The 14,713-nt window shown below is 35.9% G+C and overlaps 1 protein-coding gene across 1 annotated transcript in view; it reads left to right on the top strand.

Moving 5' to 3' along the window:
- The first annotated feature begins 213 nt into the window (after positions 1-213).
- Positions 214-14,713, top strand: part of ERGIC2 (ERGIC and golgi 2) — a 34,233-nt gene continuing 19,733 nt past the window's right edge. Inside the window, exons 1-5 of the mRNA XM_006769653.2 lie at positions 214-311; positions 7,824-7,963; positions 10,110-10,218; positions 12,075-12,121; positions 13,889-13,959. Coding sequence (XP_006769716.1) covers positions 7,858-7,963; positions 10,110-10,218; positions 12,075-12,121; positions 13,889-13,959 — 333 coding nt within the window. The 5' untranslated portion in view covers positions 214-311; positions 7,824-7,857. The remainder of the gene's footprint in view (positions 312-7,823; positions 7,964-10,109; positions 10,219-12,074; positions 12,122-13,888; positions 13,960-14,713) is intronic.

Raw genomic sequence — 14,713 nt, 5'->3', positions numbered from 1 at the left:
CCAAGGGTCAGTCAGAAGGTAAACCTGCAACCTTCCTGGAGAAGCAGATTCCTTCTGGCCACGTGCTTACACCTAAAATAAGTTGCAACCTCCTTTCGGTTTAGTCACGCCCCTCTCATCCTGACCACGCCTCTCAATTCACAATCACACTTCGTCAGCAAAGGACTCCTCGCGAGAACTCCACATTGTCTCCCTTCGCTGTTTCCAGCAGTGGGAGCCGCCTTGGCTCTCGCGATATTTCTGAGCTAACGGGAACCCGAGCGACCCGGGCTTCTGTGAAACATGGCGGTCGGCTGGGACCGACATACAAGGTAAAACGCCGAAACCCTGCCTGGTGCTGTTCTCGCGGTTGTTCCCGAGCGGTTCCGGGCGTAAGTGTAGTTGAGGGGGCTGAGCGGCGGCCATGGAGTTGGCTTCCTGCCTTCCTCGCTCTCCTCTGGAGAGCGGGCCGGACGCGGGAGCCGCTGCACTTCCCCCGGGGGCGTTACTGGCAGGACCCTGGGCAGCGCTAGCCCGGGCGCTGCCCTCTCCCCGGCTCGGTTTCCCTGAGCTGCCTTGCAACGGGAAGGAGTTCGGGTGCTGCCCCGATCGCGGCTGACGCGCACCCATTGCTTCGCGCGGTGCCCGGTGCCCCGGGGCACCCCCCGTCCGCGGGCGCGGAGGGTCCCGCCTGGTGAAGACCGTCGGGTCCTGTCCGGATCCCCCCGGGGGTCGGGCTCCCAACCACGGTTCAGACAAATACCAGATGCTCGGCAGCAGGTTGCTCGCTCTTTTTAAGAACCACTGCGGTCGCGGCCTCGCCTGGAAGGGGGACTTTCGCACCTCGTGGGGGAGATGAGGAAGGGGCCGGGCAGGTGAGATGTCACAGGAGAGACAGGTCCCTGGTCCCTGCTTTTCTCAAACCCTTCTCGGATCGAGAAGCCCGTGGAAAGCAACTCGCAACTCGTGGTAGCGAATAAAGAGCCTTGGGTCAAAGGTGGTGCATAGAGTTGAAAGATCATCATTGGAGAAAATATCTTTAAGTTAAAATATGTAGGACTTGGTGCCCTGGGGACTACGCAGAGTTACATATCTGTGAAAATGTTGCAAGACTGGCTTTCAGAAACCATTAAAATACGGTTAAAAGCAGGATTTGTTCATGCGTTTGAAGTTGTACTTGAAGTACTCCAGGTGATTGCTTAGCCTGATACTTTGAACTCCAGCCATTATACAGCCATTATAAAGATAGAAATCACAAGCTCGTTCACTTCTTGAGGAATTCAGGATATATATGGGCTTACTGAACTTGTTTATTGAAATCTTTAAGTTGACGCAATTATTCCAACTCTCTTAGAGGAAATACGAGAAAAAGAAATTCCATGATTTGGGGTTTGGGGGTGGGGGTGGGGGGGGTAAGGAGTTTCTTTTAGAGAATAAAGTTTACCAGTCAACTCTGAGTATTGGTAATGGCTGGAGGGTACAGATCATAAAAATATACCAAGCTTGAAAGATCTCTCGAAGGAAAGCAGGCCTCCTCTGGAACAACAACAACAAAAGAATTAGGGGGGAAAAACGAATTTAATTTCTTTGGGGATTAGTGATTTAATTGGAAGAAATAGTGGTTTTATTTCTAATAGAGTTACTTTTAGGCAGTCTCTTCCTGCTACTAATCCTAGTTAACAGTTTTTCAGCGTTGTTATTGTCTCTTAAATGTCATGATAGGCAAATTAAACTCTTTGTGCCTTAGTTTCCTTATCTGCAAAATGGGAATAAGTAATAACTCATGTGGTGATTGATGAGGATTAAATGAGTTAAAACATGCAAAGCACTTAGAACAGTGCCTGGCATGCAGTAAACATTAATTGTTAGCTCTTGTTATTTTTAAATTTTTGTTTTCTAACTTCTGTGGTTACTCACAAAATGTTGCTTTGGTATTTAGTCAAAATACAGACTGAAGAAGACCTTTTTTTAAAAAAAAAATTTTTCTTAAATTTCTTACAGACCCCTAAATTGCTGAAGCACTCTTCATTTTATTTTTAAAATAGAAGTTAACTCATAAAATGTGTCTGACTACCTGGATGGAGAGACAAATAGAGTGGGAAGGGGAGCAATAGAACTGGATAACAGAGGAGTCCAGGAGATTGAAAACACAGGGAAAATGAAGACCAGATTCTGTCCTAGTCAGGCATTAAGGAGCTGGAAGGATAATTGGTTAGGCTTAGAGAGGAAAGTTAGTCTCTTGAATTTTAGAGGTGGAGCGGTTTAAAAATTAAGAGGAGCCAAAACATGGCCCTGCTTGTGTGAGGCTTTGAGTAGAATTAAGATGGGGGTCGCTGGAGAAGACCTGTTAGGTTTGCATGGTTAAAGGGTTGTAATTGTGAGCGACTACCGTAGGATGAGGGTCATCAGGTTGTGAGTTCCCAAGGATGGTGATGGAATGGGGAAGAAGAGAAGCAAATCAAGAGATCCAGATGCGGAAGTCATTAAGGAAATTTTTGTCTTTTTAAAAAAGTTTTTTTACTTTGAGTATTGAATGTATTGGTTGACATTGGTTAATGACATTATATATGTTTCAGGTGTGCAGCTCTATAATACATCATCTGTATATTTTATTATGTGTTCGCTACTCCAAGTCAAGTCTCCTTCTATCAACCTGCATCCCCCCCTGAAAATTATAAATATATCCAGATGGAGAAAACAATAATAAGTATTAAAGTGAGAGTGTACACTATGTTTTGGAGCGTGAACTCTGGCATCAGGCTGCTTGGGATCAAATCTAGGTTATTCCACCTGTTGAGTGGCCTTACAAAAGTTACTGGACTTTTCTGTGCCTCAGTATCCCTATATATAAATGAGATAAAAGTAGTATCTACTTCATAGAGCCGCTTAGAGGATTAAATTAATATATAAAGTCCTCATAATATCTAGCACATAATATGAAAATTAGGCCATAATTCTATGTAGTATATGAGTTTATTACTAGAAGATAGACTTGAAAAGGGAAGAGGCGGTTGAGAAATCATGATGAGACATGCTAATATTTTACCCTTTGAGTCTCAGAAATAAAGAAAGGATTTAAAGGAATTACCACCAGTTGATTGTTAGGTTTTCATATTGAGAGATGGTAGAAGGATTATTTTTAGTAAAATTAGGAATTACAGATAACTTGTTCATATCAGAAGAGTGGTGCCCTGCCAGTGTGGTCTGTGGTTGAGTGTCAACTCACGGTTTTTGCAGGGTCTATTCCCAGTAGGGGTGTTCAGGAGACGATGATTCTCTCTCATCATTGATGTTTCTCTCCTCCTTCCTTTCTGAAATCAATTAAAAAAAGAAGAGTGGCTCTGTAGAATAGTGACTAGTACTGGAGATGCAGTGAGTTTCTTGGATGTAGGTTGGTGCTGAGTTAACAGGAATGGGGCAGGAGTAGCAGTAGAGTGACAAGGTACTCCATTCTAGAATAGTAATCATGGAAAATAGGAATGGAAGAAGCTAAAGACTGAGAAGCAGCTAAGTGGGATAGACTAGCTAGACTTTTAAGGGAGAAGAGCTGAATAGGCTATATGAATTGTTAGAGACTTTGTAAAACTAACTTTTACATATCTTTGTATTACATATAATTTAAAGAAAGCATCTTCAAAGCTTGTAAAAGTATAGACAATTTAGGAACTAATATTTACAATTTTATTTATTTGCCCAATAATGCTACCTGCTGTGTGCCAGTCATTGTTCTAGGTGCTTGTGATATACTGTAGTGAATAAAACAGAAAACTCCTTCTCTTTGTGGATCATATACACTGAGTGGCCAGATTATTATGACCACCCCATCAGTACTTCATTGACACTTACAAAAATACTGAATATTGAAAACTTCCTAAGCAAATACTCTCAAGGTTTTATTATTATTTGCATAACTAATTCACTTCATTGTACTGATGGGGTGGTCATAATAATCTGGCCGGTGTGTGTGTGTGTGTGTGTGTGTGTGTATCTAAAACTGATAACTTGTTTCTATTGGAAAGCTGTACAATCATGGGTGTTTCTGGGGAAATTCCCCACCTTACTTATTTTTTCCCTTCCACAAATGTTTATCAAACACTTAACTGTGCCAGATATTGGAGATACAAAGGTAGGTTGACATGGTTCCTGCTGTAATATTATAATGGCAAAAACAGAAAATTAAACAGGCAATTAGAAACAGTGCTCTTGGAGCACTTACTATAACTAGTACTATGTATGAGGTCATAGGTTTCTTTCCCCCTTCAAAAGAGAGATGTCTAGACTGATACTTAAAGATAAGTGGGAGTTAGCCAAATATAGAGGTGGGGTAGAGGGAGAAAGGCTATGGCTGGCAGGAAGAACATGTTAAAGGACTAGAAAGTGATTTGGTTTGGCTAGAATTTAGACATTGATGGATTGGGTTTGAAGAGATAAGCAGGACCTGTTTTTTGTTGTTGTTTGTTTTAATATGTTTTTATTGATTTTAGAAAGAGGAAGGGAGAGGGAGAGACATCTAAGTATCAATGAGAGAAACATCAGATGGAACTTCTGCCTCCTTCAGGCCTCCTGCTGGGGACGAGCCTGCAACCAGGGCATGTTCCTTGACCAGGAATTAAACTGGTGATCTCCTGTTGCATGGGTCAGTACTCAACTACTGAGCAATACTGGCTGGGCAGGACCTGGTTTTTGAGGGCTTTTTAAACTTTGTTAGGATAGAATCCAAACTTTTCAAATGTAATAGGTATGAACCTCTACAAAGATTTTAAAAGAAAATGCATATAATCATTTTTATGTATTAAAAAGATTATTGGTTGTAGTATGGAGAGTGAACTGAAAGATTGATGAGGAAACGTTTTTGAAGCAATGCAGCGATAGGTTGTGGCCATTGGGACCATGGTCCTAATAAGGAACTTCTCAGTGAGCCTGGAAAAGAGAAAACAGATTTGAAAGAAATTTAGGAAGAACTTAAGTTTAAGGATGTAACTCATAATACCTTGTGTTATTGCCTTGTGTTTTTGGGTATATGGTGTCATCATTAATTATGGTAGGGACACAGGAGAAACAAGTTTGGTAAAGTGAAGTATTCATTTTTGGACTTCTTGAGTCTGAAATGTATTTGGAATGCCCCCATGAAAATGTAATAGAGGCAACAAGATAATACATATCTGCAGAGAGCTTTGGACTGGGACTAAAGATTTGAGAGGAATCATGTAGATGGAAAATGAAGGGATGGGAGATCACTTGGGGAAAGTGTGGAGGTTGGGAGGAAGGCCTACTGTAGAATTGGGAGGCAGAAGAATCTGCAAAGTAAGCCAAAGAAGTCTTTGAGGTAGAATGAAAATCAGGAGTATACTATCACTTATGCCAAGGGAAGAGTGTTTCTAGAAGAAAAAGGAACGGTTGTGTATTTTCTTCTCATAGGCAAAATTAGGTAAAGACTGAACCTGTCCACTGGATTTAGTACTAAGGAAGTTGTTAGTGACCTTGCTGAGAGAAATTTACTTAAATGAACCTGTGCTGAGAAGTAGTCACAGTGGATGAATGGGGACAATTTACTCTCTTGTTTTGTTAATACTCTCCCAGCATATTTTTCCATTGGTTTTTAGAGAGAGTGGGAGAGAGAAAGACAGAGAGAAATATCCATGTGAGAGAAACACATTGATTGGTTGCCTCCTGCACCCGCCCCCACTAGCGCCAAACCAGGGAGGAGCCTGCAACCAAGGTACTTGTCCTTGACCGTAATTGAACCCTGGATCCTTTCACCCACAGGCGGATACCCTATCTACTGAACCAAACCGGCTAGGGTGACAACTTACTCTTTTAAGTTTGCCTATAGGTATGCAGACAGAGATCAGTAGTTGGAGTTGGACTTGAGCTTTAGTGGAGAGTTTTAAAGATAAGAAGATTGAGCATATTTAATATTTAACTCCAGTAGGAGACAATGAATAGGAATTGAAAGACTGAAGGAAGATCGGTCTTGGTGCAGTTACTACTAAGCAGGTACAGAAAATAAATTTGATTATTCTCTCAGTTGAACCATTTTAGGGAGCAGGAGTCTCCTTAATGCCTAACAAACACTCAGAAGCTTAATTTACAAATGAAAATACCAGTTTTATGACTTTCCTGGGAATAAGAAAATGTCATCTATTTTATTCTTTTTTTCTTAGAAAAAATATACATGAGAATCATAATTAAACCCGAAGGCCACTTTGTGAGCATGGAATCTGCAAGGGGAGTTAGTTGGATGTTTCTAATGGCAAATGAAATCAATCTATGCTAGTACATGCATCCAGCTTCACTCTAGGGCAGTAGCGCCCTCCTGGACCAATTAGTAGTGTCCCTAGTTAGGCCTGCTCTCTTTTGGACAATATTCATGATTGCTGCCACTTTTTATTTCTCGGACTCTCTTTTTCCTCTAAGAATGCCCTTTCTATGGCTTATGCTTTCTATGTTAACCCCACCCATTAGATTTTAGACAAATCTTTCTGCTTTTTTTTCTAGAAACATTCTTTTCCTTTTAATGGCTTCTGCAACCATTTGATTTATTCTCAGTTAAGTGTTTATTGTATTACTAAAGCTCTGATTTCTGGTAATGCTTTATAGTATCACCTATATTATTTCTATAAGTCAGTCATAAATATTACATAAGTATTTGAGAATTCAGTTATTTTATGGCTTTGTAACATACTGTATGTAGTTGGCATGCTGATAAAAAGAATAGCAATCAATTTTCAAATATTTTTATAGTAAAAACAGATAATTTGGTAAGTCCAACATTTTGTAAATAAAATAATTAAAATCCTCCCATGATCTACTTTTTAACATTTTTGTGTATACGTATATTGGATACCATGAGTTTGTTTCTATCTTCAATATGAGAAATATCCCTGTGATCCAAGTTTTGTGCGTAACTCAGATTGTTGCCTTAAGATAAGTTTCTAAAAACGGAATTAGTCAAAAGGGGAATGGTATATAGTTATAGTCTCACTAGCAATGTATGAGCATGCCTATTTTACTTCATTGTCATTTACTAGTGAGAATGTATTATTTTTTCTACACAGGATGTCCCCCCAAAATGTATACTCACTTTGAATGATTATAAAGCCAGTGTTTATTAACATACAGTTCATTTTTAAAATGTAAAGGAATTGACAAAAATGAATTTTTTGTTTGTTTATTAATGCCTGTTTTCAAGCTGATTTCTGATTTCAAGATGATTGCTCTGGTCCAGGCACTGCTGATAACTCGAAGCAATGGAATCACAAACATCTAGAATCATTTATTTCAGTATTTGTGTGCCCTCAATTTGGCCACTGTTGCCGGTTTTATGCTGTAAACTTTATCTTTTATGTATCACCATTAAAAAAAAAGTCTAGTGGCACTTTACGATAAATTTCCTTTGTTCAAAGACTAGTCTGGCTTCATCCCTGTTTTCAAATCAGTTGAACTTGAAAAGGAATGAAAATTAAAAAGGAATGAAAATTAAGTCAGTTATCAGCTGTTAAAGTGTGTATACATATTTTGGGGATAGCCTATATTTGTAAATTTAATAGGAGAAATATGTATTTTGATTTGTATATTTAAATATTACAAATATGATTGACTACTTTTCACTATCCTTTTTTTTTTTTTGCCCTACTTTATGTGTTTGTGTGTAGAAATTACCTTTCATTAGTATTTTTTGTCAGGGTGGGAATGGAAAAAAGGAAAGATGTGAATAAATGTTAAGTTTTTCTCATGGAGGTTTGAAGATATTAAGTTCTTCCAAGGACATTTATCAGTTTTTTAAAAAAAGTAAACCTTTTTATCTTTTTCAAGGATACATTTATTCATTGTTTATTTCTTAGCATGACTATATGAAAGGAGAAGGTTTTCCTGAAGATGAGGCGGCTGAATCGAAAAAAAACCTTAAGTTTGGTGAAAGAGTTGGATGCCTTTCCAAAGGTTCCTGAGAGCTATGTAGAGACTTCAGCTAGTGGGGGGACAGGTGAGTATCAATTCAGATTAAAACTCCTACACTAAATGCAATTTCTGAGTGATCCAATTAACAACATACAGAAATAGAGTCATGAGGAAGAACTCATCAACATATAATAACTTTGTAACTGGTCTGTCATGTGATACTGTTTTGCTATAATTTTATTATACATATTAGAGGCCCGGTGCATGAAATTCGAGCACGGGGAGTGGAGGATGGGTCCCTCAGCCCGGCCTGCACCCTCTCGCAGTCCAGGACCCCTCAGGGGATGTCCGAATGCCAGTATAGGCCCGATCCTATAGGGATCCCTAAATTGGCAGTCGGACATCCCTCTCGCAATCCAGGACCACTGGCTCCTAACTGCTGGCCGGCCCACCTGATCGCCCCTAACCACTCTGCATCCACCCTACCACTGCGGCTTCGTCCTGAAGGATGTCCGGAAGGTAGTTTAGTTGTCCTGTCTAATTAGCATATTACACTTTTATTATTATAGATAGTCTCTTTGGCAACTAACTCAGTGTAGTCTGAGCATTTAGCAGTATTCATTAAAACATTATGGAATAAGTTAATCCAATTTTACTGCTTTATTGCTGGTGAGTTATGTATAATAATATTAATAGGATGATTATATACAAATATAATTTAACTTCAAAGAAGTTATTTAATGATGTGAAACTGCCTCAGTGCCTTTTTGGTTAAGAATAAATCAATTTATATGTGATAATAATAATTCTTAAATTTCACTTTACTGGAGAGAGGCAGCTTAGGGTAATAGTTAAGAGCTTAGATTTTAGAACCAGATTGTATAGATTTAAATCCCACTTTTTCCCTTTCTTAACTAAATGACTTTGAGGAAGTTAATCAAATGCCTCTGCTTTAGTTTCTTCATCCATGAAATGGGGATGATATCAGTATTTACGTAGTAGGGTTGCTGTAATGATTAAATAAGTTAATATTTATAAAATGCTTAGAATAGTACCTGGTACAGATAGAAGTATTTGTTAAGTAAAATAAATAAATATATAATGGAATATATAAGAAAAATATGGAACTATAACAGTATTTACTATTGTATCTTTTCCTCTGAAGAGCTAATAAGGTAATATGTTTCACATAAGATTGACATTCCATTTGGTAAATGTGTACTAAGTTGCTTGCTATTTCTAATCTCTTGTGGTTAACTTTTCTTAACAAAAAATAGTGCAAGTTCTTGTGATACAATAAATTTTAAGTATGTTTTGTCATAGTATATGATAGTTCTTTCCTTTTTCTCACCTTTCAGTTGCTTTTATAAATGAAGTGGTTTGTTTAGGAGATTCCAAAGTACATGAGAGTGTTATGAGAGATTTGAGATATATGTTATTTTTTTTTTAATTGGGCTGCAGGCATGAATCCATTTTTAATTATGAGGGGATTATTTTCAAATTTGTATTCTAAAATATTTATTATGTCTATGACTAGAGGCCTGGTGCACAAATTCGTGCACCGGTGGGGTCCCTTGGCCTGGCCTATGGGGATCAGGCCAAAACCAGCTCTCTGACATCCCCTGAGGGGGTCCCAGAATGTGAGAGGTCACAGGCCAGGCTGAGGGACCCCACTGGTGCATGATGGGGCCCGGGGAGGTACTGTGGGAGGGCTCCAGGGCGTGTCTGGCCCATTTCGCCCATTCCTGATCGGCCAGACCCCAGCAGCCGGCTAACCTACTAGTCGGAGCATCTGCCCCCTAGGTGTCAGTGCACGTCATAGCGACTGGTCAAATGGTCGAATGAATGGTCGGACACTTAGCATATTTGGCTTTTATTAATTAGGATGACACAAGAAAGTAAAAGTTTTATGTCTTGTAATATTGAAGAAATAAAATGCTTCCTCAATAATACAAATATTTGAATTAATTTTTGTGTTAAATATTTTTCTGAGCTGTTTTAGAAAAAAATCTATACTGGACATTGTAAGAAAAACTTTTTATTGTAATAATTCACATGACATGCATTAAGGCATTCTGTGATATATTTAATTTCACTTAAAATAAAATTGTTTATTATTTTGTAATTAAAATTTTTATTAAAACATTTATTAAAATTTTGTAATAAATTAAAACAAAATTGTTTTACAAAATTGTTTTAATTCTTTTCTTCTTTTTTTTTTTATTTCTCAGTTTCTCTAATAGCATTTACCACTATGGCTTTATTAACCATAATGGAATTTTCAGTATATCAGGATACATGGATGAAGTATGAATATGAAGTAGACAAGGATTTTTCTAGGTAACTTTTTTTTTTCTTGAAATACCTTTAGATTCAGATTGTTTTAAAGATAACATACTTTTTTAAAAAATGTCTAACTTTTATATTTGGCTTATTTTAGTTCTGAAGAAATAGTTCTGATAAATTCTCATATCTAATGCTTTAGAATCATTTTAGAATAATTTGAATACTGGTTAAATTGTAAAAGGGAGGTTCTTTGATTTAATATGCACTGTCTAAAAAGATTAGGAGACTATAACATGTTTTTATTTTAATTGAACTGGTAGGAATTATTTAATGTTTTAAAATTGTTTACTCTTTAGAATTTGAAATAGATACTGATCTGTGTAATTTGGGAAATATATTGTTTAAATATACGTTATTTATGCTTGTAACTTGATTTTTATAAATTACATCTAAATTAAATTTTAATGTAAATAACATCACTTAAAACTGAAAATATAGCACCTTAGTAAGGAGACAAAGTATACCTTATTTTATTTGTAGTATTTGGATTTTAATTGATTGAAGATAACAGATTTATATTATTAAGATTAACTAGGTAGGAGAGACATTTACTTTTCAATTTCAATCCCAGTTCTGTATTTACTAGCTATGGAAGTTACTAAATCTGTATATGCATGTGCTTCAGGTTTTTTTTCTATTAAATGGGGATAATAATTATAGTACCTTCCTCATGACACTAGTGAGAAGTAAATCAACATTTATAAATTGCTGTGTAACCTTGGGTAAGTCACACAATTGGCTTCTTTTGGGCCTCAGTTTCTTTATCTACATCTTGCGTATTATTCTTGATAACATAGGTTTTTAAGGGATTTGTTATTTTTCTTTGTTTGTTTTTAGCACCAATGAAGCACTTTATTTTTTCCAAATGGAGTCTTATATAGCTCACCACAGAAGTGTAGTGGGTATGCCCAGAAGCTTGTCTAATTGGTCCTCTCCTCTGGTTCCTACAGTATCTCTTGTGCCTAACCCCAGGGTTGCTAGAGCACAGCTTGAATCTAGACAGCTTGAAGACTGTGAAGCTCTAAAAATGTATTGAAAAATCTTTTGAAGCCCTAAAAATTTCTATTGAAACCAGATGCAAATTATTAGAATGAAGAAAGTTTTGATAGCCCAGGGAAAATTGATATTGATGGTACTCATTCTGTTATTCATGGTGCTTAATTGATTCTAATATTTAAAAATTAATTCAATTTGAATTCATCATTTGGAAATAAAGCATTAGTTGAACTTTTTAGGAAGACCATGCAAAACTTGAAGCATAAGAGGCTTTCTCTGGGAATTTGGTTGCATTTATCAAGTCACACAGACCTAGTTTTTGATATGCCATTTCAGTGGGTATGTAATTTTAAGCCAGGCATTTATACTGCCCTGAACACCATTGTCTTACCTACAGAACTGTGAAGCTACCCAATTTACATGTCCATGATAAAGAATAAAGGAGCTAATATTTATAAAGATTCAGGCATAATGCCTGATGTATAGTATTTATTGGATAAATGAAGAAGAAAGACTTGCAATTCCTAACTCTTGATTTTAAAAGTTTTAAAGGAATATTTTACATAAGGTTTATGTAAACAAAGTTTAAAACTTACTTTTCTGAGTTTCTTGGAGTTATTTAATTTAGTAAAATTAAATTGCAGGGTACTATATTAAAAACCTGTGAAATCAGAAAGTCTTTTGGAATAATTGCAAAATAGAAACTTTTAAAGCGACTTTGCTTTGGCCATAAAAAATACTATCCAGGTTCTAATCAACATTTTTGAAATCCAAGTTTTTCATAAAATTGATTTATATTTCTCATGTTTTGTTGATTACTTGGTAGGTACTAACGTTTCCTTTTTGTCTTTTAGCAAATTGAGAATCAATATAGATATTACTGTTGCCATGAAGTGTCAGTGTAAGTATACCTTGAACTTGATGAATCCTTATATAGTTGTGGTTTAAACAATTGCTAGTAAAAAATGAAAACCACTCATTGTGTTTTAACTTTATTTTTCTTTTATGATATTTTAACATGCTGTTGCAGTGCTATTTAATAATGTATGTTGTTTTTCTCCCCAAATTATATTCTTTAAATTTCTTATCCAGAAAGGGAAGAGATTTAACTTTCACATTCATATAATTAAAAGAAATAGGTGGAAATTTTTGTGAATCCGAGTTTTAAAATATGTGTGTGTGTTTTTAATTAAGTTCAGAACAAGGAAGGGAGTGGGAGAGAGAGATCTATCTGAATCAGAGTTTTAGTTTAGGTACATCCTTTATTTATTTTTTGTGTGGACTACCAGTTTTTATACCAATGTTCCTCAAGAATATCCTGTTTCACTCTTTTTTTTAAATATATTTTTATTGATTTTTTGCAGAGAGGAAGGGACAGGGATAGAGAGTTAGAAACATCGATGAGAGAGGAACATCAATCAGCTGCCTCCTGCACACCTCCTATTGGGGATGTGCCCACAACCAAGGTACATGCCCTTGACCAGAATTGAACCTGGGACCTTTCAGTCCACAGGTCAATGCTCTATCTACTGAGTCAAACCGGTTAGGGCCTGTTTCACTCTTTTAACTTGCCACCCTTTACTTTTACTCTTGCATATTAAAATACAGATCCAAGTACTTTAAGTTAATAGTGATTTCTTTTCTGTTTTCTTCACTGACTTTATTTGATTATACTGGTAGAAGTAAAAAAAAAGTTAATATGTATTTTAGATAATTTTTGAATCAGTAGTGTTCTTAAAAAATGAGGATGCTTTTGCATGAAAGTTGACTTTTAAATTACCACTTGAAAAGTAGACATAAGAATTCAGTAGTTCAGATAAAAATTTTAAAGTGTTAAATAGTATTACCCAATTAAGGAAATTAATTTTAGGGAGGTTTTATCTCAGAACAGCCTTAAATTTCTTTTCCTTTCCCATTTATTTTTCTTTACATTGTGGCTTTAAGAGAAAAACTTTGTATCCAAATTTTGAGCTAGCATTAATGCTGAATATGTCATTTTACCTTATTTTAGGTATTTGAATACCATTAGAATTTTAGCCTTTTCAAGATAAACTTTCTATTGATATTTAAAAAGTCATCAGTAGCTTTGCCTTAAGATTTCTTTTAATTGTTAAAAATAATCCTTGTATTAATAGTTTGTATAGCAGCCACTTAGTACTTGTAATTAGGTTGCCAATTTTTGCAAAGCTCTTCAATGAAGTTTATATGTTTTTTTATATATATATATATTTTATTGATTTTTCACAGAGAGGAAGGGAGAGGGATAGAGAGTTAGAAATATCAATGATAGAGAAACATTGATTAGCTGCTTCCTGCACACCTCCTACTGGGGATGTGCCCGCAACCAAAGAACATGCCCTTAGCCGGAATCAAATCTGGGACCTTTCAGTCCGCAGGCCAACACTCTATCCACTGAGCCAAACTGGTTAGGGAAAATTTATATGTTTTCCATGAGATGCTGAGTAATTTTTTTTTACTGTGTAAAAAGTAGAAAAAGCATTATTTTTTTAATCTCTATCAAATCTATATAGTGCTACTGTTTTAGCTTTTAAATAAGCAGTATAGGAAAGTGAGTTTTCTGGTAGTCATCTTAATTTGTTTACTTTATATCAGATACAGTTTGACTGTTAGCATAGAATGTAAAACTTTTAATTTTTTTTAAATGCAGATATTGGAGCAGATGTATTGGATTTAGCAGAAACAATGGTTGCATCTGCAGATGGTCTAGTTTATGAACCAGTAAGTTTGATTCATATGTTTTTTAAAATAATATGCTTTTAGAAATTGCCAGTTAAAAATGGTTGTAATATTTTCTTTTGGTTTTGTTTCAGCTAGTTTTTAAAATATGTTTTCTTAATGCAAAAAGTAATCCATATTCTTTGTTAAAAATTTAGGGGGGAAAGTTTTATCTAATACTAAAATCTTGAGATAACCATTGTTAGCATTTTTAATAAGCCTTTAATGTCTGTTTTATAACTATTCTTATTATATATTTTTGTTGATGCTTTCTAATAGTTTTCTCTTTTCTTGAGTTTGTATGCTTTTTTTCTTTTACTTTTGAAATCAAATATTTATCCTTTATATCCAAGTGTGTATCTCCTTTAGTTTTTGTTTGTTTTGCTTGGAGACCTTAATTTTTAAGTTTTTTGCTTGTTTGCTGTAATGATATTCAGAGCAATGCTTTTACCTCTGTTTCAAATGATCATATGATGTTGAATTTTGTGGAGTGGTTCTCAGTATCTTTATTAATTCTCACATTAAATACATATTTTGAACTTTGCCTCTGAGTTCTGGGAGATTATCTTGATCCAAAAGGACCAATCTTCTTTTCAGTGCCCTCATTATGTTTTAAAATTTAGTGATTATATTTTCTACCTTTAAGATTTTGCAGATCAGTCCATTTTTTTCTGTCCCTACTCTAATTCACAAGGTAACTGGGTAGAAGTTGCATGGTGATTTTCAGATATTAGCATTATCCTTGTGTGCAATGATG

The sequence above is a fragment of the Myotis davidii genome, unplaced genomic scaffold (assembly GCF_000327345.1).
Source record: "Myotis davidii unplaced genomic scaffold, ASM32734v1 scaffold163, whole genome shotgun sequence".
In the NCBI taxonomy this organism is placed as follows: domain Eukaryota; kingdom Metazoa; phylum Chordata; class Mammalia; order Chiroptera; family Vespertilionidae; genus Myotis; species Myotis davidii.
This window is presented reverse-complemented; position numbering and strand designations above follow the sequence as displayed.